Here is a 25263-nt window from a genome sequence, read left to right as displayed (position 1 = left end):
GGTAGGCCAACTGAGGCCTCTGCGTCAACTCCATCTTCAGCCGCTCAAATGCTTCTTGCTGTGGCTCTGCCCATCGCCACACAACCCCCTTCCGTAGCAATAGTGTCATAGGCGCTGCCTTACTCGCGAAATTCGGCACAAAGCGCCGATAGTAGCCCGCCATGTGTTCAAATCTCTTCACTGCAGCAGCATCTGTCGGTGTGGGAATCCGTACGACGCTGTCCACTAAACTCGCCATCGGCCTCACTCCGTCACCGTAAGTTCATGTCCTAGGTAGTTCAGACGTGTCGACGCGAAGGCACACTTGCTTGCCTTCAGCGACAGACCCGCGCTCGACAACCTTTCTAGCACAGACGCCAAGTGCACGACGTGCTGTGCCACATCTCCTTTAGAGAAGACAATAACATCATCTAAATAGACCAAACAGCTTTGCCATGTTAGTCCCCGTAACACTGCGTTCATCATCCTCTGAAATGTCCCCGGCGCATTCGCCAAGCCGAAGGGCATCCGCACAAATCTGAAGAGTCCTTTCCTCGTGATGAAGCCAGTCTTGTCTCGGTCCTTCTCTGCTACCGGCACCTGCCAGTACCCGGCATGCAGATCCAGGCTGGTGAAACGTCTGGCACCGTGCAAGTTGTAGGACCCGGAGTAAATGCAGCAGATATGCTCGGCATTAGCTAACATAAATCTCGTGAGACCGGAAAATCGTCTCGATAAACTGGCGGTTATGCCGTGTACCCATCTTAACGACTTACTACGACTTTGTATTGAATATGTCGACCATCATTCTTGTGAAGAATGACAGGCTGTCATATATCTTCTTCCACCAGCCGCTTGTGAATCGCGCGTCGAACAGCGCCCAGATCCTTGTTGTAGCTCACGTAGGCCTCGCACAGCACACACAGAGCGCCACACGTATCATTCTGGAGCTCCATCACCGCGGCAGCGTGGGCAGAAGAGCGCTGAATCGTAAATGAGCATGATGAGATAAACTGCAGAAAGATCTAGCCATAGGAATGTCCGGAGCAAAGTGACGCTGTAGGGCGAATAGAGGTGGTACTTGGGCATTTGTAATCGGACGGAGTTGTTGTCGATAAGCATGTTGTGGCGGGTGCAACTAGGCTATATGTCGACATATCCACCCGCATATCTGCGGTAACTATGTTAGGTCCTTATGACCCTTTTGGCAGGCACCCAGTGGGAGCATAAAGTTAGTTAAATTTGAATAATGTATAGGTATGCAACTGATGAAGTGTCGGTAGTTCAGAATACTCGAAATGGAATTCACAAGGATTGGCACGACATCACCGTTCATTTTTATGTGTCTTTTTGTTCATTTTTATGTGTATTTTTGTTCATTTTTATGGTAAAGTGGGTTTCAATGCAAGCGTTTAGGCAAACAACCAGAAATTCTGCGATTCACGAGGCGTCGCGCTGCTCTCATGGGATAGGATGATAAGTATTTTGAGCACGACTCGAAACAGTATCCGATTCGGTAAACGCGACCACGACTCGCGGCGTGACGAGCCCATTTCGCAATTTGACAAGTGTCCGAATAGTCCTCACCTCGAGTTGGTGTTTGGTCTCGTCCTACTTGCCCACGCCAGCGCTCAATCTCCCGCTTCAGATTCTGAGCAAGCCCAAGTTTCTCAAGTGGAGTCGCCACTCCAAAGCCTCGGTAGTAGACACTTGAGGGCGCTCAAGTCGCACCAAGAGGCCGCCGACGACGACGTCGCTGAAGAACGCATCGACTTTTCGGCTTTAATAAAGAAATTCCTGAAGCATGTCCCGGGTACCGCGCCGCACAACAAAGCAGCCGCCGAGAAGAAAGCCACGCTAGACGCAAAGAAGCTCAAGGCTGCCTTGAGAAAGGAAATGGATCAAGAGCTGTTCAACAAGCTGGCCTACGGGAAGCTCGACGACCAGCTACACAAGCCCCAGCCTGATTCCGTGCCGTCCGCTGGTAGACACGTCGCCATGGCCAGCAGTTACAAGCAGTACATGGACCTCCTTGCTGCCGCTCAAGCCAGCAAAATTAAAAAGCGCACTAAGCTGGTAGAAAGTGTTTAAGCAATTGTTCGTATTACGAGCCTTTGCAACCCCTATCAAAGGTGGCACGAACAAATCCATTCGTAGCTGTTCGCTTGTTCGTCTGTGAGGTTAGTTACCGGTAATACAGGCCGTGCGGTTAATAGCGATCCATGCAGACCTCATTCCTCGTTTGCCTTGGTTTCGGCGTCACGTGATGAGATGAACATTGCGTTTTGCGTCCCCCAACTTCAAGCTCGTCATGCGGAGCTTATCCATCACACTCGCCAAAAGCGGGTCCTCTCTCCTCCCCTTTCTATCCCTCCAATCCGCTCCTCACTAACCAGAACCGGGTCCAGTCCCACACCCCGCGCCACCACACAAAACACCCTCACCCGACCCCCTAATCTGTCACTCGCGTTCCTCCGCTTCGTATGCGTCCTGCGTGCGTCTCACAGTCGCAGTCGCACAGTCAGTCCGATCCTCGCTGCATGGACTCGTCGGAGTCGGAGCCCTGCGACCGCGCGCGCCAGCGGCGGCAGCTGCAGCTCACGCGCGCGCTGCAGGCGCTGCAGTGTTACAACCCGGACTTTGCGCTCACGCCCGAGGTGCTGGAGATCATGCGCGCCTTCTTCGCGGACCTGCGCCCGGACGCCAGCGGCACCGTCTCGCGCGGGGCGCTGGCGGCCGAGATCGCGCGCCTGGACCCGAGCGCCGAGACGCGCCGCCGCGTGCGCCGCGAGCTGCTGCCGAGGCGCGAGGAGCGCCTGGACTTTGGCGGCTTCTGCGAGTGGGTCATGCGCTGGAAGGCGCAGCACCCGCAGCAGGTGCAGCAGGTGTACACGTCGTGGGCCGCGCAGCTGGCGGCGCTGGACCTGGGGCTCAGCGAGGGCGACGGCCTCTTCCCGGACCTGCAGCCGCAGGACTCGGAGGCCGACGAGATCGTCGCGCTGCTGCAGGCCAGGCAGAAGCTGCGCAGGGTGCACGAGGGGGCTCAGTACGAGGACTACGAGGCGTCCGTTGCGGGGTATGGTGTCCACCCGGACGACTCATTCGAGGTGGACGTCCAGCAGAAGGTGTCCAGGCAGGACCACGCGGACGCAGCCGACGCGGCGGAGAGGAAAGGGTCCATGGTGACGGTCTCCAAGTCGTTCATTGCCGGCGGGATGGCGGGCATTGTCGCCAAGTCGGCGCTGGCGCCGCTGGACCGCGTCAAGATCTTGTTCCAGGTGAACGACCAGCACAAGTTCAACTTCCGCAACGCCGCCAGGATGGCCAGGAACATTTACGTGCACGACGGCTTCCACGCACTCTTTCGGGGCAATATGCTGAACATCCTGAGGGTCATCCCCTACGCGGGGCTGCAGCACTCAGGGTTCGACTTTTTCAGGCATAAATTCCACGCCTACAACTTCCAGAAAGCTGAAAGGGAGGGAAGTGTGGAGGTGCCCAAGCTCAGCAACTTGCAGCTGGTCACGGCCGGGTCGCTGGCTGGAGGTTTGTCGTTGACGGTGGCGTACCCGCTGGATATCGTCAGGGCCAGGTACATGGTGCAGATGGGGAAGCACCGCTACACGAGCATCTACGAGGCTGTGGTGACCATGTACAAGGTGGAAGGAGTACGCTCTTTCTCGCGCGGACTGGTGCCTTCGCTGCTGGGGACGCTGCCGTACACTGGCATTGGGTTCTCGCTGAATGAAAGGTTCAAGATATGGGTACGTGTCAACACTGAGGCCATTGTTCTCTTTTATTGTGTTGAACTCACGGGTGCTGTGCGCATTTTTGTAGACCCTTGAGCTTCAGCGTCGACGATTGGAGCACAAGTACGGTGAAGATGCGCCTAAGGCTAGTCTGAACCCGTTGACCAAGTTTGTGTGCTCGTATTTTGCGGCGTGCATTGCACAAACAAGTAAGACTAGTCGTTTAGACGTGCGTGCCCTTTCTTGAACAGAGGTCTAACGGCTTGTATTTGCTGTCCAGGCACATACCCCATGGACACCATCAGAAGGCGAATTCAGACGGACGGCTATGTTTCAGGATCTCAAGCGAAAATGCAGTACACAGGTGTGATCGCTACTGCTCGGATTATCCTAGCGCGGGAGGGCTGGCGGGGACTTTTCAAGGGCGTGTCGGTAAACTGGATGCGAGTAAGTACTGCTCTTTCAAGCTATTGAATGAGCATTTGTCCGTGTCTCACCTTTCTGTTTGGTGCACTGTTGTAGAGCCCTGTATCTACTGGCATCAGCTTGACGACATACGATATTCTCAAGGAGGTATTGGGGGTTGAGAAGATAGAATAACTAGACTGCTGCCATTAGCTGGAATACCTAAAACTGGTGAAAACTGTAAGTATCCTGTTGTGCAGCAATTGCTGGTTAACCCATTTCGCATTGTCCGGTGTGAAGTGATATCCAGTGCGTGCAGACCGGTCTATAGAATAATAAACCCGGAAATCCCAAGTTCGGCTCGATCTGCCAGCTGAGTGTCAACTGTGTTCGGGTCTGGTAGCAGCAAAGACAGTCTATTCTGACAAAAAGAAGATCATTGGCGGAGGTACAGCGCATTGTGAAATCAGTCCCGCTGCGTCGAGAAAAGCTACAGTCGATCGTACAGTTCTCGATGGCTGCTTCGACATATATTGAAACCATTGGATGTAGGTTCACACGATGCGAATGGGACAGTCAAGGATTTGTCGACAGCCACGAATGTTGTAAAGGTAAAATATGCATGCCGTGTGTGGCAACATTTTGTGACTAAGCACGGCTTGTACAGCTTCTGAAGGCTCGCTAGACGCTTTCGGCCCAAGTTGCAGGTTGAGTTATCCAAAATTTTAGTAGTACCGTCGCACATCGGGTGCTGACTCCTCGACGATATAGTGCCATCACTGTCTCTTCGTCGAGCCAATGCTTAACCTCTTGCTGCAGTAGCCGTTGGAACCGCAGTTGGGCCAGCCTAAAGCCACAAGAAGACGCTGAATCCTGTATCGTGTAGCTCTTTGTCCTTCCGATAAAGAGTTGTGGCTTTTATCATCTCGATTTCATTTGCACAATATGCAATCGTCATCGCGACTAACTAAAAAGCGGCTCTCACTACGCAGTCTGCCTGCCAATATCACGAGTCTTCCCCGTTTGACAGGATAAACGCTACCGAGAGTTTGTTGACAGTTGAAGTAGAGCGGCAGGACGTAGCTTCCAACGCGGCAGTGGTGCTCGTGGAGCAGGAGTTGGTGCCATGTCGATTAGTTGCCACTCCACCACGAAATTGCCCAGCAGCATTGACAGCTGCCGATTTAAGCGTAGTCGCCACGTCGCCGTAGTTCCCCAGAACTGCGTAAAGTCCGCTGATGAAGTCGATTGTGGGGTCGTAGCGGCACACCTTCCCTTGGTCATCGAACTGGAAGTAAGCAGTCACCGGAAATGGCACCACGGTTTTTTGGAGCAGCTTGTCCCGCAGGTGTTGATTGGTACAGGTGTTTGGGAAGATATTGGCCAGGCTCGCGTCTGTCAGGCAAAGAAGAAGAACTGCACCCGCGTGCCCGACCGTTGTACCTTGCTCCGAGAAGTCCACCGTGAATGTGTAATGCTTGACAACGGGGGGTATACCATCGAAGCTGGGCGCAAATTGCGTCCACTGATCCAGGACGATCTGGCGGCCGACTAGATCGCCGTACTGCACGTCTTCGCGCATAGACGACTCGAGAAACTTCGCTTGCTGTTCTCGGGCTCCAGACTCAAATGACTGCATGCATTCACACATGGTTGTCACAAACGCCGTCATCGTTGCAGTGCTTATCAGACTTGCGCAGACACCAGAACGAGCCTCTCTCTGCGTTTCTTGGGCTCTGTGGCGCACTATGAGCAGCTGATCAACGTCTATCCGAAGACGCTTCACGGTAGACTCGAGGCGAATGACGTATTGTCGCTGTTTGTCCCGATAGCGTTGTTGTCGCTCATAGTTAGACGTTTTAGCAGAAGCCTGATGCTTGACATTCTTAGCGGGGTCTTGGCCGTCGTCATCATCGTCGCCATCGGGGTGGGTTTCTTGGCTCAAAGGTGGCAGTGACCTAGCACCTCTCGTCATCGCTGTTTGTAAATTTAACAGTGAACTGATTCGTTTCTCTTGTAGCTTGCTGGGTGGGAGACTGTCGCCCTTTGAATGGTGCTCGTCACTGCTGCTTCTCATCACTGTGCAGTCGCAAATATCGCTCCTTCACGATTGTCTTGCACTTACACGGATCCATTGTCCGTCAGAACGGCTTGATCACGATACGATTGATTACCGGGCCCACTGCGACAAGGCACACGTTTGACTCTGGTCAATCTACAGCGCGGGCATAATAATGCAGCATCCTTTCCACACACAATATGCCACGTACACTCTCCAATGACTCGGTCGGTTTACCACGTTGATCTTGATACCAAGACGTAAACAGGGTGGAGCGCCGTCGCAGTTGCAGTTGCAACTGTTGCTACAGGCTATTGCCTCCCCAACGCGCCACCTTCAATCATCGTCCCACACGATACAATTACGATTCATGCTCTTTCGTAAGACGATACTGGTCCCTAGAGAGCATACCGTAAGACAAAGCGTCTTACGTTTTGCAATCAACGCATTTTGATTACATCTTGATTTTAGTATACCAGTGGCTACATTGTATTTTGTCACGCCATATTATTGGTCAAAAGCTCAACTTGACGTGCAGAGCTGCATGCACATGCTCGGGCCCACTCAACCACGACAGCGGTGCGGATGCAGGCTGTGTTGGTGCACCTTTGTTCGCCAAGACGACGCAGTTGCATGGCGCGTAGGTCCGTCGACAACAGGATGATATTCTAGCTGCAGCCACGGCGGCCGCGCCAGGCCTTGCGTGAAGCCTTAGCGCTAAGGCTGTTGTGATCTGTTGCTCTTAAAATGCCACGCCCAGAGCTTTTCAGTGCCTGGATGGTAAGGAATTGTAAGGATTGCGCCGCACTCCTTGCGTTTTCGCAGCTCGCCACAGGCAAGCGAATCTCTCTTTGTGAACAAAATGCCTCCGTCCGAACGGAGAAGCTGGATGCGTTGACCGAGCACTCGAATCTGATGCGGCCGGCACGGGATTACTCGCACCGCCGAAGTACAAGATTCAGAGGTGCGCTGTAGGCGCTTTAGATCTATTACTTGTAGTGTATGGGGCCCGAGATTCGACAGCAGAGCTCCTCTGCTGCCAGCCAGTCTCACAGTGATAGCAGTCTTTACCTCTAAGTCTCAATCTCACTTTTCAATTTGCCTCGAACCCCAAGCATCACCTCAACAACACTACACTACACCAGCTTCGCCCCCTCAACTGCTTTCAACCTCCACCCTTCCTCGCCGCGCCGTGCCCAAACACAACAGGAATAGTGTCAGGAGGGAAATATTGTAGGAGTTTTCGTACTGTCAGGTTGCATTGTACGTATCATGATACGGGCAAGCCTTCCTTCAATAACGGGGTTAGTTACGTAGCATAAGAGGCAGCGATTCTGAAATCTAGAGCGCTTATAACCGCGCCAGTCTATTGCTGTCTGCTAAGCTTGAATCTACGTAGTGTTTCCGTTTCGGCTTTGTTGACAAGTTTCTAGAGAGTGCTCGAGCGTACATTCTACTCGTTTGCTATTCAATGTACGCTCAAGCACAATTCAGTTCTCCGTGTACCAACCGCGTCGTGTCCTCCGAAGGGCATCTCCCTACTTACGCCGACTACGCGGCTTCATGGAAGAGCTCCTCGGACCTCATAAAATATGTATAATACACACTTTCATTTGAAGGACCTGGCATTTAGTAGGTCGCTAGTTAGGCCAAATAACTGTGATGCACTTCACATTACTACGAAATCGAAAACGAAACAAATACACGTTCATGCTGCCGATTCTGCTCGTCAGCACGGCTATCCGTTGCTGGTGCATGCCACGACGGCGACGCAGACGGCCCGGCCAAGGGCATACACGGACAACACCACGCATAATATTAGCCAATCACATGGCTAAATTTGATTTGTCGTCAAACTGTCTTACGAATGCTCAACACAAGTGAGGTTTACCACGTTGATCTTGATACCAAGACGTAAACAGGGTGGAGCGCCGTCGCAGTTGCAGTTGCAACTGTTGCTACAGGCTATTGCCTCCCCAACGCGCCACCTTCAATCATCGTCCCACACGATACAATTACGAGTTGCAAGTGAACTGGAGGTGACGAAAACAACATTGAGAACCAGCCGCAATTTGTTTAGTCGCATTCGGAGCGCTTCATTGCCCCTGTCTCGGAGCGCATCCTTGATGATGTTTATCGTATTCCCGTTTGTATTTCCACTAAGCCGCGAAACACTTGTCATGCGCAGTCTTGTCTCTCATACTTGTCTTGGCTAGAGAGAATGCACGTCAACATGAGTGGAAGCGTACAGCCGAATCTCGTAGTGCAATTCTTGTGGTTCAAAGGTGGATGGGAGAACGATGTACCACCCAGGGGGGTATCGTCGAGAAGCTGTGGCCAAAACACCACTGGGAGCGCCACTAACATACACACCGTGCGCCGATGTGGCACCGGCAAATGCTTGTTTAGGATTTGTAGAAAGTAACAAATCGCCTTCCGACGTACTCGCAAACACCGACACGTTAATGGATGGAGCAACGCCACCTTCTTTCGCCGTAGCCTCCCCGGGTGATGCGTCTGCCTCGGGCTGAAGGACTAAAAGCCTTGCGAGTATATCGCACTCTTGCGTCACGTGCACCAAATACTTGGGGTTGAAAATATAGCAACCGTAGTTGGAGCAGCCCGCAGCTGAGCCAGTCTGGATATCCCACTTGCCGCGCAATCGAGTAAGCTCCAAGCCATGGCCTTCAGGAGGAAGTTGCCGATACGTGATACTGGCACCAGCAGGAGGATCACTAACCACACGCAGCGTAAACTTGCCCACAACGCCTGGCTCGAAAGTGGATGGGATCAACACAATGTCGTGCACACCTGAAGCTAGAATGCTTCCACCCACCTCGATGAAGCAAAACCCGGGCCGATATTCACCAGAGCTGAGTACTTTCAATGGTTCCGCGTCCTCTGGGGTCTCATTGACAGTGGTGTGCAGATCACAAACCCGTTGCCGCGTATGCAACGCAGCACGCAAGTTGATCGGGAAACTAGCATTCTTTGTGTCCTTGGAAAAGAAGGCTTCAGTCTCGAGAAACAAAAACAGTGACCGGCATGGCTTCTGCAGCTGTAAATGAAACTGTGGGTTGTCCATGAATGTCGAGTAAAATGGACGACCACCAGCACAGGCAGTGCTCCAAGCGCCTGGAATCACAACTGACGTTGGTGCTGTCGTCTCCAATTGTGGGATCGGTTCACAGGTAAACGGCCGAGTGGAAAATATCGACAAAGTGTAATCAAGCGCTGCGAATTTCTCGTACTGGGAAGCCACGAGTGTAAAAGACGGCTCAGAGTCGTCCGCTAGATCCAGATCCAGACTCACGAGCGTGTGCGGATTATTGCTGTACGTTCCTCTTGACACGGCGCAGTGATTGTAGAAAACGCGCTTCCCTGGTGATCCGCGATACACGTGTAGCGTCAGGAACTGCTGATTAGAGTAGTCTGTGTCCCGCTCAATAGTGCTCACGTGTCGCGAAAGGAGCACCCACACAGTACACGATCCAGCTGAAGTCGTCGTTCCTTTGGTTGGCGAGCACTTGCTGAATGTGAGGGAGTACTGCGGGTTGAAACCTAGTGTGAGCGAATCATTCACTGGGCCCAGCTCTACCGGCCAGTGCTCATGACACACACCTTTGTAGGGGAATAGCTCGGGGTTCCAGTTCATGTATAAGCTCTCGAAATACTTCTTCACTGATTCAAAGTCGATCCAAAACAAACCATCATCTTGTTGTCCACTCGAGTCTTCAGTTTCAGTTTCTTCGGCTGCGTAGAACTGGCGTTGATATGCTCGTAGTTCGTCGCCGATAGCACTGTCCCATCTTTCCTTGTCGTGGCGGGAGTATGGACCCTTCCAGCTCATCTTGCGCCACGGATTTTTCACCTGAAGCAACCGCGTCTTCTTACCATCGCCGCCGGATGCTGGGTCGGGACCAGAACTAGCGAGCTCATACACATTTAGTACAGCATACACGTGCATCGGAACGAGACCGATCGCCTTGGCTTCTTGCTTGGGGATGTCCCCTGTAGACATCGTAATGATGCAGTCTCCATAGTGAAAAGCGCTTTTCAGTTGCTCCCAAAGTCGTTCTTCCTTAGACGGTGCATCAAGTAGCTCGTTGACAGGGACACGTTCAGGAATCCACCCTGTCAGCGCAAACAGGTCAATGCCTGAATTTCCGCCGGGAAAGTCGTAGCCTCCATTGAGCTTCAGGTACGCTTTTTCAATGAGACTCACCCACAGTTCGTTCTTACGAGTCGTGCAGCTTGAAAGTAGCTGTCCGGTGGATGAACTCATCGGCAGCAGGTCGTCAATAACCACCTTACGTGGCACACCATTAGCCCATAGCTTCACAACGTACTTACCGAAGGGGTTATACATTGGCTGTTTGGTCCTCGGGTCTGCCGGGAAAATAATGTTTGTGATCAGCCGCTTCTGAAATCTCTGCTCATACGCTGCGGCGATGCACAGCGACGCCACAAACGAGCAATCCGTGACAATGTCCTGCTTCACCACTAACGGGTTCACTCCTCCTTCTGCGATCATCACTGGTGCATGCCCACACTTCGCAGCATAGTCACTGGGTCTCATCCACGTCGCCTCCTTTTTCTTCTGCTTAGCCGACAGCGGCACAAGTCCGTCTGGGTCATCAAACGGCTCGGGTAGACTAAACTTCTCCTGCGCATCCAGATCATCCAGCCACGGCACAAACAAGTGGCCGTTGATCTGCGAGGACCTGCGCAGCACGTCCAGTTCCTGCAGCGTGTACGCTGCTCCGGGCATCTCCTCCTCCACCTTCTTCACATCAACTGCAACATCTCCAACACTAGGTGGCGGCGTAGCAGCAGCAGCCGAGGCGTAGGCGGGCGTCACCTCCGCCGCCTTGTGGTGCGGCTGCACGGGCGGCTCGGGCCACTGCAGCGCTGCAACGTCCATGTCCTGCACTTCAACCTGCTGAACCTGATTCTGCGTCTGAGTCTGCACTTTTAGCTTGGACACGTAGTTGATGACGTACTCGAGCTGCTCCTTGACGGCAGCTTTGGCTGTCGTCTCCTTGGGGGGAAGAGCATTGAGCGCCTGCATGTAGGTCTCCGCTGCGGCGATGTACTTCTCTATCACGATGTCCACTTTGGCGGCCCCTGTCTCCTCTGATTCCCTGGCCTCCGCGTGCAGCTCCATGGCGCGCGTCAGCAGGAAGTCGCTTGACTGCTGCAGCGTCTGCACACGCGTCGAGAGCTCCGCGATCGTGGGCTGCAGACGAGCGCGCTGCGTCGCCGACTCGACCACCGCCAGGCGCTTGAGGATTCTCAGCGCCTTCTGGAACAGCGGCACGGCCTGCGCCGCCTGGCCGGCGCGCTCGAAGCTCTGCGCGCGCTCGGTAGCCTCGAGCGCCTCGGCGTACTGCCGCTCCGCCATGACGTTGAGGAATGAAGGTCGATTTTACCTAGGTGGTGTGCATCACATAAATTTCAGAGTGATTGGATAAAAGTAAACGTTAAGGTCGCTGATTGGTGGAAAATCATCGTGCGGCTAGCGGCGACTTCGGGCCATTTCCGAGGGTGCAGGCCGCTGTCAAGCAGGGGGAAGAGTCTACAGGCAAGCGAAGCGAGGAATCATGAGCGGCAAGGAGGCGTGGAAGCCCTTCGTCAAGTTCGAGTACCAGAACCTGCTGCCGGCAGAGCTGCGTAACAAGGTGCGTCGCCTGCCGTCTCGGAAGTAGCAGGGAAGAGCGCGATGCTGACTAGTTCTTGGGTGTTTAATTGCTGCAGCTCCGCAAGATGCTCGTGTTCACGGAGGCCACGGGCACCAAGCAAGTGCACCAGTCGCCGGCGGTGTCGCAGGGCTACCGCTACCCGTCGCCCGACAAGCAGGCGGAGGGCGTGCACGTGCCGTCCAGCGACTCCAAGGACAGCATCTACAACATCCAGTACTACACGCGCGACATCCGCCGCTTCCCGTACCCGACGGAGGTGGGCATGCACCCGTCCATCCCCGTGCAGAAGCGCGCCGAGATCCCGGCGGACGCCAAGCGCGGCTCGCCCGGCAACAAGAACCCGGCCGTGTTGCGCTACGACCCCACGGGCACGCGCTCGGCCATGTCGACGACCCACGAGGCGCGCGACAAGCTCATCCTGCAGCATGCGTCCACGCACAACGTGCGCTTCGAGTGGGAGGGCGACGCCGAGAAGGACATCCTCGAGGACGCCGACGCCAAGAACCTGCCGCCCGTGCCCGGCCGCCCCTTCGTCTGGGACTTCCCCGCGCAGAGCCGCGTCATGCGCTGGTAAATCTGCTGGTAAACTAGCGGCAGCTCTGTTACGCTGCGCTGCGGCGAGGTCAAGAGGGTCTACGAGCAGGCACGCAGCAGGCACGCGACGATGATGATAAGATGCCCATTAACGAGCACAACATGAAAATTGACGACCACAAAGTGAACGTTCCGCTGCTGTGATTGGTTCGAAATCGCGATAATAATGGCATTTTCTAACGGCATAATCGCAGTAGGGTTCTGGCAGTTTGCGAAAGTTGAGCCAAAGCCTGGGATCACTACAGTAGGAAGAAGCGTTCGCCTTCGCCTTCGCTATGCACTTCACTGTCATGCCAGAGCTGCCGACGCTGTCCGCGCCCGAAGTCGTCTCCAAGACGGACCAGTCCATCACCCTGCGCGTGCAGAAGCCGCCGCACGCGGACGGCGACGCGGACTACAAGCTGCAGGCGGTCGGTTTCTCTCTCACGCCTTCTCCCCCAGTGATTTGCCTCTCTGTTCTCACGCTGACGCCTTTTATCCGCTGCAGAGCCACAGCGAGCATGGCTATGTGTACTACTCGTGGAACGATTCGGTGCTCTTCACGGGCAAGATGTTCCCGGTCAAGGGCCTCAAGTCCAACACGGTGCGCGATTTCTTCAACCCATTTTTTTCTTATCTGATAATTGTTTTTATGAACTATTTATTTTATGGCGCCGACAGACGTACGTGTTCCGGGTGCGTGTAGTGGATGAGGCTGCGCGCCAGTGCGGCGAGTGGTCGGCGCTGACACCGTACGTGCGCACGTTCACGGAGGAGGAGGACGCCAAACGCTCAGGCACCGTATTCGAGCACGCGCTCAAGCTCGAGCGGGAGCAGAAAACCATCCTGCAGGGCCAGATCTCCAAGCTCACAGGTATGCTGGACGAACGGAAGACGGCTCGCGAGACGGACAACAAGGTGCAGCTGCACGAGGACATGCTGGCCAGTCGCCGCATCATCGACACGAGGCTCATGAAGCTGCAGCAGGAGCTCAGTGCCCAGGCCGCAGCACTGCAGACGGTCAAGAGTCAGCGCGCTGCAGATGAGCAGATGATCACTGAGCTGCTCAACGAGCAGGAGACGCTGCGCGCTGCGCAGAGCAAGCAGCAGGGACAGGTGCAGTATGAGCTGGAGATGCAGACGCTACGCGAGCAGCTGGAGAAGAACGAGGAGGCTCTCCGCAAGCGACAGGAACAGGTCAATACCAGTCAAGAGCAGATTTCGAGCTACGAGGTGTCGCTGGAGGCAAAGAAGAGCGAGATTGCTCAGAAGGAGGAGGAAGTCGAGAAGATCATGGCCGACTGCAACCGCATGATGCAGGAACAAGCCGATTTGGCTCACGTCAAGCAGCTGGAGGTGGAGGATGCCCTGCTGGAGGCCAAGACGTCGCTAGAGCAGCAGCTGGACATCAACACGTACTTGCGTGAAGAGGTTTCGCGACTGCGTGAAGAGAACCACCACCTCAAGAATCAGATTGAGGAAGTGGACTCGGAAGTCGTTCCCAAGCTGGTGCGTCTGGAGGATGAGAACGAGCAGCTTCGCGCACAGCTTAACCGACGGTAAGGCGCTGGAATCTGACCGCACGTCGAGCTGTTGAAGTCATGGCCGCATTCGCACTCGTTGCAGTTGTACCCTCCGATCCTGTGCTGGAGATGGTGGGCCGAATGTAGGTTTTGGCTATGGCCTTGTGCTAGGACCTCGTAGTCGCTGCTCTGCCTCACTTTCGCTTATGTATATGCACACCCTCGCGTGGCTAAATAGCTTTTTCTTTCGAACCCTTCCTATCCGTGCGAACGTCTTCTTTGGGGTGACCTGGGATATGGATACTAACTAACATAACGTGCAAGGTGGGTCTAGAATATGATCATTTACCGTATATATTCATCTAGGCTAGGCTAGACTACGCTACGCCAACGTCTTCTGCTGCTTGGACTGCGCTGGCAACATGCCCGGTGCGTCAAACCACACGCCGAGAGGATGCTCGGACGAGCCTCGCGGCGGAAGAACGTTGGGCGGACCCACGCTGTTGAGGATGCAGTGCATGTCCGCCGCGTCGAGTCCGTACTTGTCGGCCAGAACCTCGGGCGTCCAGCTCTCGGGCTTCTCGTAGTGGAGACGCAGCAGCGTCCGCAGGTCCCGCCCGGTGAGGCGGCCGCGCACTTGCTCCTCGTCCGCGCCGCCCACGCCCGTGGACGACGCGGCGTTCGTCTTGTCGGTCGGCAGCCGAACGGGCTGCGACGAGCGCGGCCGGTGGCTGCTGGCGGTGGCCTCGAAGGCGCGCGTGCTCTCCTCCAGGAACTTGACGCGGTCGAAGTCGTCGATCTTCTGCACGTCCTGCAGCAGACGCTGCTGCATCTCCATGAGTTCCACCTTGGAGCCGTGCGCGTCGATGGGCGTAGACGACGTCTCGACCGCCATGGCTTGCGCTTGGGTGGGCAGCTCGGACGACGAGCCGCGCGATAGAGCGACCAGCTGCTCCAGGGACACGTTGGTGCGGATCACGCGGTTGCGCGATGCCGAGGCCACAGACGCCGACGTCTTGCTGGCGGCGGATCCCATGGTTTCTTCGTGCGCTACGTCAGACAATGTCAAATGAGCGGGTGAGCGGGTTCGTACTTAGACGGAATTCCGGTGGTTCACTGTGAAGCTGCTGCAATTCCTACGTCCTCTGTTATGACTTTGCTATCTTGCTGGTTGTGTTTTCTTTTTTGTCAGCGTTCGTTGGTCTTGGTTTTCCTTTTTTTATCGGTTTCTTGCTTGATTGAGTGCACGAGATGACTTCCATTGCCTTCCTTCTCCAAAGTGCGGGATACGACCAGCAAGCGGTTGGAGCTGCAAGTCTCTGCTGGTGACGCGTTCGTTCACTGCAGGCTGATGTTCATCTCGTGGTGCACTTCAATCGCTGCTCGTCTCGCGTATCTTCGTGTGCTGGTTGGGAATGGTGAGGTGGTCTTGTTCAGGTTGGTTGAGTTCTCGCGTCATTGTCTCCAGCTACGCGGGAACTGGAGGGCGGGAAGGTCGATCTGCCCTCCACGACTATCGAACATCACGCTCGCCGCGTGAAATCTCCGCTACTTCTGTCGCCTTCACATCCGCCGCCCAGCGACGGTCAGCACACCACCTCGCGTACCGTCGGTAAACCTTGATCGGTGTAGCAAAAGAGCTACACTGGGCTCTACGGGTTGAAGAACGAGGTCGGTGTCTGCTGCTGCTGGCCGCCCATTGATGCGGCTGCAAAACCTGGCGGCGGGCGGCTCGGTATACTGCGAGGAGGAGATGGATCCTGCGTCTGGCTGGCAGGTGCCGATGCGCCCAGGAAGGCGCTCAAGCTTGACGTCCGCTGCTGGTACAGAGCCGACTCGCGCTCAACGGCAGCCAAATCGGCCATGGGAGCGAAGGGTTGACTGTCGCCAACACGGTTTGCGAAGCCTCCAAGGGTTGGAGCTCCCGCAGCACCTCCAGCTGCAGTGGTAGCAGGCATCATAAATCCAGCGTCGAGACCAGTGTTGCCGCCAAATCCCATGCCCATACCCAAGCTCAAGCTGCCTCCTAGCATGCCGCCGTTAGTGTTGTTGTTAGTGCTGTTTCCCCATCCGGACAGCAACGGATTACCTGATAGGCTGCCCGCGTCGTTGAAGGTGTTGAAGCTTGGGTAGCCAAGAGACGATCCGAATGACCCGCTGTGAGCACCACCAAACGCGTTGCTCTGGCTGCTGACGCTCATACGTCCGTGGTCCTCTGCAGACGAAATTAGACTCGGTGCTCGAAGGCTAAAGGCACCGCCATTGGAAAGTGTATCCAACGGAGAAGTCATAAACCCGCCATGCTGCTTCACGGGATGGTTACCTGACATTCCAGTAAGCGCTGGTGACGGCTGGAACACGATCACCTCGTCGTCAAAATCGTCATCGTCATCCACGCCGGTTCCAGAACGGTAGTCGTTAACACCACCACCCTGTGGTTGGCTTTGTTGCTGCGGCTTCGAGCTGCTGGCCGAGAGAAAGCCGAGATTTAACGAGGCAAATGCTTCTGACGTGCCATTGTCCTGCTGAGGGCCAGCTTCACCAACCACAGGAGAAGTCGTAAACTTCCCAGACGCGCCGCAGAAGAGCAACGGGTCTCCCTCGTACCCATCGCACAAGTAGCGAGCAAAGTGATACAACTTCCACGCACGGATTTTTGCTGACTCGGCATCTGCCAACGGAGTCACTGGCGATGCGCTGTTAGCTCCAGTCGACGACGTCTGCAACGCCCACTCATCTGGCCACTTAGGCGTAGCGCTGTTCTGCTCGAGGGGTGCAAAGCCTCGAAGCTCGAAACTTTCTTTGAGCAAGTGTTGCTGATCACGGACGGCAGACGGCACCTCATCATTGTGCTGTTGACCAGCGGATGCTACCAGAGGCGCGTACAACTCGCGAACGCGCGCGTGGTTGACAAGCTTAGCCAGCGTTTCGAGGAAAGCCGAGGCAAATTGATCCGCGCCGGCTCCTTGGTTGTTCGTGGCCACGTCACTGTAGAGTTTCTTCTGGCGATGCACCAAAAGCTGCTCCAGCTGCTCGATCATATCCGGGTGCAGTTCCAAGTAATCACAAAAGACAACCACGGGGCCTGCAAGGCGGAGCGCCGACAATGTCACGTCTTTTGTCGGTTTGCCATTGGCACCTGCCTTTGGCTTGGCGTCCAAGCTGTCCAAAAGAAACTCCATCACGCTGGTAGTCGTACGAATCGAGAGACGAAGTGCATCCTCAAGGGGGGCGGATTGCGAACGGGAGTCGGAGGCCCGAATGATGCAGAAGATGTTTGTCACCACCACCTTCAGCAACAATGCATCGCCCACCACACCTGCATTCAGCAGCGTCCGCATGTCCTTAAAAAGCACCGCCTCCATGTCCCGCGGGTACACTGGCGTCACTGCTTCACTGTTGCTGCTCCTTCCCGAAGAAGCCGTGGGAGACCCACGTGGCGACGAGAGCGCGAACAAGATACCATTCATCCGCGTGAGCCGGTGCAAATAGCTCTTCAAGAACGCCGACTTTTCCTTCGACGATGGGGACGGCGACGTGAACGTGATCGGCGCAGCCAGCGGGCGTTGGCGACTGCGCTCAAACAGCAGCGCCAGATTCTCCTCCGCGGTCGTGAACGGCTGCGATGTCAGCAAACTGCGGCAGTAGCGGTACACGGCCACGGTCTCGGCCTCCACATACGTGGCCAGCACCGCCAACTGGTTGTGCGGGTTGCCGTTCTCGGGCAGAACCGCCAGCGCGCGGTGGTACAGCGCCTCGGCCGCCGCAAAGTTCTTCTTGGCCTTCTGGCTATGCAGCTCCCGGTAGCGCGCCAGGTCTCCTAGAAACACGTAGCAGCGGTACAAGCTCTGGCGGCAGCGCGCGGCGTCGCTGCCGTCTTTCGTCTTCGCAGCTGCCGCACCGCTCTCCAGTCGGTTGCGCTGCAGCCACAGCGCGAAGACGTCCCTCAGATGCGCGTAGAAGCCCGCGGCCTCGGTCAGGAACTGCTGGAACTCGCTGGACACGCGCGCAAAGTGCTCGCGTACGTTGCGATCCGCCTGCGCCGCCGCCGCGTACTTGCGGATGCGGCGGCGGAAGTCCTCGATGCGGCGGTAGAAGCAGGGCTTCCACAGCGCCTGCTCCACCTCCTTGGACGCTGCGAAGGCCGGGTGCGCGTCCGCCAGGCGCGTGGCCGCGTCCACGAGCCGGCGGCGCAGCGCATTGGCGTCTTGGGCGTTGAGAGGGTTGGCGCGCAGCAGGTCCCGCAGCTGCTTGTCCAGCGCCACGAGCTCCCTGGCGTTAGATGAGACACGAGGAGGAGGGGGAGCGACGGGTTAGAGCTGCTCGGGTGGACGGTTAGACGGGCAGGGCGAGAGGCAGAAGCACGCACATGTAGGAGCGGCGCGGGTCCATCTCGACGGTGTCCAAGGACGGAGGCCCAGGGCGTTACGAGCCGTACTATAGGTTTTTGCATATGCGCTACGATTGGCTGAATAAACGCTTCAGTTTGATTGGTTGATAATCATTTTTAAATGATTGAGAGATAAACTCTGTTATTGACTTTTTACTAAAAGGCAATAACAGAGTTTATCTATCACGATCGGGCGAGAATTCGTAGGTTGCACCTAAATCGAGGCTGGACGCAAAGCCTTTACACTATTAAGCTTAGGGGCTGGTTGCGTTCTTGGTGTTTGGTGTTTGGTGTCTGATGTGTACCTTTGACTCTCTCCTACACCTATCCAATTGGTTAGCTCTTTCGTGTCCGTGTTTTGGGAAAGCAGCACATTCTGGCTATGCGAGTATTTCGGGTGGTATTTTCGGAAGTGATGGCAGCACTTCTGGGCTCCCCCAAGCGGGACAAAATGGCATAAGCAACCGCAAGCACGTGTGCAGAAGCCCCTGTACTAGCCACTCCGCTACCGTTCCACGTGTTTACCGCGCCCGATGCGCTCACTCGCTCTCGTTCCTAGTGGCCGCGCCATTTCGGGCTTTTCAGAAATCCAATACTTTGTGTGAAATGCCCGTCCTTTCTGTTGGTGTTGGCCGCGACACGACTCCGGGAGTCGTGTCGCCGTCAACACCGATGAAAATAATCTCAGCCGATCATATTAAAACGTGTTGCCTGTTTATGTCACACCTTCCCAACACCAACACCAGACACGAAGAACGCAACCAGCCCCTCAGTTGCCTATCGAATATCACCCTCTATATTGTGGGCAAAACATGTTCTTAGTGACGAAGGGCACCATACTGCCAGCCAATCTCGACCAAGTGACGATTGTGAGATAACCGCAGTTTGCGAGGATGCTCAACGGCTGGTGCGTTGCAGCCCGGTGCCGAAAGAACCCACACTACTCTCACTACTGCTGCCTGCATTCTGAGCAACGTCACGACTGCTGCCATCTACATTATGATCAACGCCATGCTGACGTTGCATGTTGCGCTGCGCCTCCAGCGCTTACATGTCAACGAATGCCCACTACGACACTGTTGTGTGCTGAATGCTGGATGCTGGCTGCGGTACGGGTGAAGCCCGAGATCGTTCTCCAGGGGCCGCTAGCGTGTGGCTTATCGAGCACAAGAACTAACAGCTCATACACTGGGTTAAGGAAGGAGTGAAGGAGGACTGCATTCATTCCAACATTTACCGCCTGCAGCGTAGGCCTCCTCCCCCCCTTCCAAGTCCCTGCATTCTGCCGAAGCTATTCCGGCGTTCAGAGTCTCGTTTCCCTCAGCCTCCACTTGCGTGCAGACTGAACAGCTTGTACACCAACCCGTGTGAACATCATCATACAAACTTCAAGTGTTTACACGTCGCAACGTTCGATCTGACTGCGAGTGACGAGGAGGAAGAAATGACGGAGTGTAGTGCTGGATGCAAGGCAGTCGGGTACCGTATGGTGGCCGATATGTCCCGCGTGGAAGGAATCAGGCGTCTAGCGCCACCAGCACACGTAGTGATGGGGTAGATGTGTGTATGGCGGTCTACGGCCAGCAGGAGGGGCGGCACGTCAATTGGCGATGAGGAAGATAGTATGCGGGCGAGGACAACGACATCAAGACAAGGAAACCAGTGGTGGAGGAGCGATGACGGACAATCGCCGACGGAGAGGACCTCGCTGGAAGATCCTCCTGGCTGTGAAATAGTTAGATTAGGTCGGTGATAGCGAAAGCTAGTCCAAGCGGGGGCTCAGGGTGCTCTCAGTTGCGAATCTGCCGGGTCGGAGACCAACACGAACTACGCGTGAGGTGTTGCGGCAGCAGAGTGACGGTCTCACCCAATATCAGACGGGTTGCAAAGTGCTTCGTTTTGCGTTGACAGGACGGCGGGGCATCAGTGTAAAGCAGCACTAAGACAGACTAGCAGGGCGATAATGAGATTACCTGCATAGGTTAGCGACCATGAAGGCTGTGGTTCCAGTGCGTGTGGTGCCTCGGCTGTGGAGCAGACCCCGGAGGGTCTGCGTGTCCACAGGATGGGCTGTCGTTTATTGCACGCTTACATATCGAGTTACAGTGGCAAGGAGAGGGGCTCTCAGACCTGTCCGAGGTTGTCAGCGCCGAACAATGTCTCCTCCCCTAGCTGATGCTATTCGGTTAACGCCGCTCAACGTACGGAGGTTGAGGACAGTTTCTTCTAGCCGCTAGCTCTACAAACCTGTCCGCGTCTCCGAGATGGACTTTGTCAGTGTATGGGCGAGTGCTGCCGACAATATCAATGAGTGAAGTTATTCATCCTCCTACAAATAACGATAGATCGCTAGTTATCATGGGAAGTATACTAGCTACTCAAAGGAGACTAATACCAGGAGCTGAGCAGTGCCTTCGTCTTTACAACTAAATAAATGTTGTAGGCGAAAACTAGCTGTAAGTGGCATGACGGTACTCTAAACAAAGGCATCCAAACCTGTCCGATTGAAGGCAATCCGAAATATTGCCAAGTCGTAAGCGAAAAAATCAAAACGTAACCAACGCAACCCTCTAGCATAACCATACCGTAAACTATATTATACTGCATAATGGGTTATGTCAGGGGTAGCCTCCGTGTTGCATACTAGTAGCAGTGCAACCCTAGGTCACGTGAACTCACGTGCATTTTATTCCTGCCAAAGAATCCAAGAATCCACACACACACACACACATGCTTCTCTTATAGATCGCACCCTGGTGTAACCTAGTCAACCGTCAGATAAAAACAAAGATATGGTGATTCACAGTTGGGCGAAATTGTTTGGAAAAGAAATCGATCCCAGGCAAGAGGGCACCCGCATTATGCTTAGAATCTTGTATTGTTTTCAATCACCAAAATCCATTTAGTAATTACCTCATTTTGAGATTCTGAACTTTGACCGACCTACAGAGACCCATAGATTTGTCGGGTGAGGATAAACACACCGGGCGGTGTCCCAAAGCATCGACGGCCTGGTGCCAAATCCTGTGCGTGCGGTACCAAATTCTGTGCTTGTTTCCTTGGCCTGGGATAAGGCTAAGGATTTGAAGAGGGGTGAATCCAACCCAGAGAAACCGAGCCAGAGGGGAAGAATCGAATAGGACAATGCGTGCAAATTCTAAGTATTATGGTTTCATGCAGCGCAGCGCATCATTATCTTCTATTATGTGAGGTGCAATTCTCCCCGTCATTCTTTTATGTAATTCAGAGGCAGCCGGTAGCCCTCCAGCTTTTTCCATTTTGGAATTTGTAGGGCCATGGTCTCCATCCTCATTAGGGCTGATTTAGGGAGATCGTAACCAAAGTCTCGTCCGGTGTAAATACCATCAGCCGAGATTTGTCGCCTGATCCGAAAAGATGTTTTTTGTTAAAACGATTTTACATAGGAACTAGCGTTATTATGCTTTTTTCATCCTTTTTGGCGAAAAAAGAGCTCGAGAACTTTAATTGTTGGGGTTACAGGGTGAAATAAGGGGCCTGGGTTGAAAAATCAACGAGATTTCGATATATCCTTGCTTTTTACTAGAGAAGCGACAGTGTTTCGCTTGCAAAGTCCGAGATTAGTGGCAAATCAACGCGATTTGCGACTTCGAACGTAAATGAGCGCAAAGTTGAGCGGGCAGAGCTTATGAAAAGTGGAGGCCACAAAGAGTAACCAGTCACTACCTCCCCTAATTTTAGAAAGTAAAAAATCGGACCTGAGGCCCGATGTTACTGTAGCCAAAAAAATTGTAAGATACAATACTGTGATTTGGATATAGTGAGCTGCACCTAAAATTCGCCTATGCGTATTATTCATACCTGATAGAATCGCAAAACAGAAATTACATTTATTGTGATTTGCATCCAGTTTGCACTCTTATTTAGTGCACTAATTAGTGTTCGTACTTGGCGATTGATCATAGGGGCTGTGGATGCGAGTTGCACGAATCGTGTTTCGAAAGCGATTTGGTTCAGAAATGGCGCTTACTGAAAGTGCCAAAAGGATGTGAATCAGTATTGGATGTGCTAAATCATGCAGGAGATGGCGTATCTGCACAACTAGTCGATCATTGACCATACACGACTAACAAAAATTCGTACTCTAGTACCATTTTATAAATACGTCGTGCAGCACGACTCGTGCTCGATAAGTCGTACAAGTTACCGTACAAAGTGTCAAACTACTGCACAGCACAATTTATTTCAAGCTATATGTGTTTAGCGAGTATTTACTACCCCAAACACACTTTAGGGTCCTCTTGCGCACGCTAAATCGACGCTATTCAACCATACATTAACCCCTCTAGCCCCTCTTCCTGTAATCTACAGGGTAAGCACTTTTCTTATCCTGTATAATACAGGATAAGAAATCACGCATACTTTAATCAAATGAAACTATACAAATGTCAAGTGATTTGAACCGATCACAAGATAAGCAAGGTTGTTGCTAAGCTCGGGGGGTATAATTCGTGGCCCAGGTTTTTCGAGATTTAGGGAATTTGCGCGCGCCCAGCATTCGCGCCATTCGCGAATCGGACGGACGGAAGGCAAGTGAAGGCAGACACGTGATGGGTAAACGCAAGCACATCAAGCCTCTCACATGGTCCAAGCTGTGGACAAAACTAAAAAAGCTTGGGTGGCGGCTTGAGCGGCCGAAGGGCCTCTCCAACGAAAGTCGCTTCTACACACGTGCAGGATGGGAGAAACGACCGAATGCAACACACCTTGTCGACTATTTTCGACGGAGCAGATGAAGTCTGGAAGCATCTACCAGTCCACGGTACGCGGCAAGTTACAATAATAGCTTTGTTGGTTTTCTAACACCATGAATCTGCTGTGGGCCGTGGGGATTCTGCGACAGTTCTGTACGACGAGGCCCCTCCTACCAAACGCCAAGCTACGGAAGCCATTGAACGCGAAGCACAGACACCCGCGGGGGCGGCAGCAGCAACCGCCGTGGCGTCCGACTCGCCGGTCGAGGCTTCGCCGACACGCCAATCCGCACCTCCACCTCTGAACCCGATCTCGAGACCGGCCCCAAAGTCCACATCCAAGTCGCCGACGAAGACGCCCACCACGGTGCCCGCCAAGTCGCCGTCCCAGTCGTCCGCGTCACTAGCGAAGTCTCCCGCCAAAGCACCAGCCCAGTCGTCAGCAGAGACGACCCCAGCAAAGTCGCCCGCCAAGGCGCCCGCCAAGTCACCAGCAAAAGCGACCCCAAAGAAGCTCGCGCGGAAAGCAACATCTCCAACGCGGGTCGTCCCTTCGCCAGCGACCCCTACACGTGTTCAGCCGCCTCGAAGCGCTCGTCATCCGGCTGAAAGTGCCGACATCTCTACCGGCAATGATCAAATGGACTCTGGTGATGATGATGACTATAGGGTCGACGATGACGAAGGCGAATCCGATGTAGAAGGCACAAGCGAGAGCTCGGTGAGCGAAAATGAAGCGACAAGCGATGAAGAAGACGCTGTCGATCTATCTGCCGGAACGCCGTTTGACAAGATGACCAAGGACCAGTTGAGTGAGCACGCGAAGACTGGTTGGACGACATACTTCGAAGACGAAAGTAAGTTCCGATCTGTGTGACGAGGCCCGAGAGATTTTTTCTCCCGACCTCGTCCGTCGTCTGCCTGAGTTCATCTCGCCCAAGCCCGGTAGCAGGATTATCGTTGGAGCTTGGTGGCGCATCGGTGCTTACAGCCTTCGAGCATCCGAGAACATGGACCTGAGCTGATGTTGGTGTCATGCAGTCTCCGCTCAGACTCTGTGCTGGGTCGTCAAGCGTTTGGGGTCTGGGATGTTTGGCACTAAGCGTCTCCGGTCTGAGCTGATCCCTGATGTCTGACCGATGGCTTCTGCAGCCGCCGCCAGCATGAGTTCGGCATCCACCGTGACCATGTCGTCTTCGCCCAGATCGTCGAGCTGAGCAGAGGCGCTGATGTCTGAGCGGAGCCGGGTGAAGTTTGAGCTCAACCTCCCCAGTGGTTACGGGGCCGTTGTCCAAGATGCCGAGCTGAGTCGAGGAGCAGGAGTCAGAGCGAGGTCGCGCCGAGCCCGAGCCCAGCTTTTACTGTGATCATGGAGCCTTCACCCAAGTCGACAAGCTGGGCGAGGATCGAAGGTCTGAGCGGAGTGACGAAGAGTCTGAGCCCAGCCTCAAATGTGATGAACGAAGTCCCCGCCCAAGTCGAGAAGCTGAGCGGAGCGTCGTGGACCTGAGCGGAGTTGTCGGAGTCCAGTTGAAGTGCCGGGTGAAGAGTCGCTGGACGTAAGTCCAGACAGTGGTACTGACGGCGAAGTGGGTGGTACCGGCGAGTACACTCATCCGGTGAAATCAGCTTGAAGCCTGCCTACAATGGGCGCGACTGCTCAAGATCGCGGACACTTCCAGCAGCTTCAACGACTTCCAGCAGCTTCAAGACGACACGTGCCGACATGGAGCCTCGGCATTGGTCAAGGCGAAGATATAAGCGGATCTCAAGCGCGCTTTGGTAAGCATACAGCCGACGCTCTTCGCGCAACCAGTCAGTGTGTACCCAGGGGGATATTGCGTCCCCTCTTAGTGAGTCCTAGTTTGTGCATGTGTAAACATTTAAACAGAGCTCGTTTTGCCCCGAAGGACGCAAGTGGTGGAGGTCTTTGGCCAGAAGGTGTCTTGGCGATCATCCACACAAATTCAAGCTAACATATCAACGTTGTCAGAGTGCTTCGGTGCGACGGCAGTACGGTTATTTCATATTACTGTTACATCTTAGGGTGTATTTCATATTTTCGGGTGGAAGGTGGTCCATTCTGAGGTTTAGGCAGGGTAATTGTATTGTGTGCTTGGGGACATTGGCGTGCCCCGGTGCATTGTGTG

At 54.4% G+C, this 25263-nt stretch overlaps 8 protein-coding genes across 8 annotated transcripts; 4 read left to right on the top strand and 4 right to left on the bottom strand.

Annotated features, from left to right (window-relative positions):
- Window positions 1–1452: 1452 nt before the first annotated feature.
- On the top strand, window positions 1453–2070 carry PHYSODRAFT_286019 (hypothetical protein; the record flags this gene model as incomplete). The annotated part of the gene is made up of 1 exon (XM_009528804.1): window positions 1453–2070. The coding sequence occupies one exon, from the start codon at window positions 1453–1455 to the stop codon at window positions 2068–2070; it is 618 nt and encodes a 205-aa protein (XP_009527099.1).
- A 435-nt stretch (window positions 2071–2505) lies between these two features.
- PHYSODRAFT_560450 (hypothetical protein) lies at window positions 2506–4490 on the top strand. Its single transcript, XM_009528803.1, has 4 exons — window positions 2506–3743; window positions 3817–3937; window positions 4009–4175; window positions 4251–4490. The coding sequence occupies exons 1-4, from the start codon at window positions 2520–2522 to the stop codon at window positions 4326–4328; spliced, it is 1590 nt and encodes a 529-aa protein (XP_009527098.1). The 5' UTR covers window positions 2506–2519; the 3' UTR covers window positions 4329–4490.
- Window positions 4491–5280: 790 nt separating this feature from the next.
- PHYSODRAFT_459107 (hypothetical protein) lies at window positions 5281–6045 on the bottom strand (the record flags this gene model as incomplete). The annotated part of the gene is made up of 1 exon (XM_009528802.1): window positions 5281–6045. A coding segment is annotated over one exon (765 nt), but the record flags the coding sequence as incomplete, so codon positions are not given.
- Window positions 6046–8404: 2359 nt separating this feature from the next.
- PHYSODRAFT_315088 (hypothetical protein) lies at window positions 8405–11359 on the bottom strand (the record flags this gene model as incomplete). Its single annotated transcript, XM_009528801.1, has 1 exon — window positions 8405–11359. One exon carries the CDS (start codon window positions 11357–11359, stop codon window positions 8405–8407), a length of 2955 nt encoding a protein of 984 aa, XP_009527096.1.
- Window positions 11360–11795: 436 nt separating this feature from the next.
- Window positions 11796–12608, top strand: PHYSODRAFT_560449 (hypothetical protein; the record flags this gene model as incomplete). Its single annotated transcript, XM_009528800.1, has 2 exons — window positions 11796–11873; window positions 11950–12608. 2 exons carry the CDS (start codon window positions 11796–11798, stop codon window positions 12466–12468), a joined length of 597 nt encoding a protein of 198 aa, XP_009527095.1. The 3' UTR covers window positions 12469–12608.
- A 1764-nt stretch (window positions 12609–14372) lies between these two features.
- PHYSODRAFT_560444 (hypothetical protein) lies at window positions 14373–15035 on the bottom strand (the record flags this gene model as incomplete). The annotated part of the gene is made up of 1 exon (XM_009528799.1): window positions 14373–15035. The coding sequence occupies exon 1, from the start codon at window positions 15024–15026 to the stop codon at window positions 14373–14375; it is 654 nt and encodes a 217-aa protein (XP_009527094.1). The 5' UTR covers window positions 15027–15035.
- A 607-nt stretch (window positions 15036–15642) lies between these two features.
- On the bottom strand, window positions 15643–18382 carry PHYSODRAFT_502801 (hypothetical protein; the record flags this gene model as incomplete). The annotated part of the gene is made up of 4 exons (XM_009528798.1): window positions 15643–16830; window positions 16864–17836; window positions 17921–18262; window positions 18360–18382. 4 exons carry the CDS (start codon window positions 18380–18382, stop codon window positions 15643–15645), a joined length of 2526 nt encoding a protein of 841 aa, XP_009527093.1.
- A 4844-nt stretch (window positions 18383–23226) lies between these two features.
- On the top strand, window positions 23227–23722 carry PHYSODRAFT_300873 (hypothetical protein; the record flags this gene model as incomplete). Its single annotated transcript, XM_009528797.1, has 2 exons — window positions 23227–23266; window positions 23328–23722. 2 exons carry the CDS (start codon window positions 23227–23229, stop codon window positions 23720–23722), a joined length of 435 nt encoding a protein of 144 aa, XP_009527092.1.
- Between the last annotated feature and the right edge of the window lie 1541 nt (window positions 23723–25263).

The sequence above is a fragment of the Phytophthora sojae genome (genome assembly GCF_000149755.1).
Source record: "Phytophthora sojae unplaced genomic scaffold PHYSOscaffold_4, whole genome shotgun sequence".
NCBI classification, from domain to species: Eukaryota; Oomycota; class Peronosporomycetes; order Peronosporales; family Peronosporaceae; genus Phytophthora; species Phytophthora sojae.
This window is presented reverse-complemented; position numbering and strand designations above follow the sequence as displayed.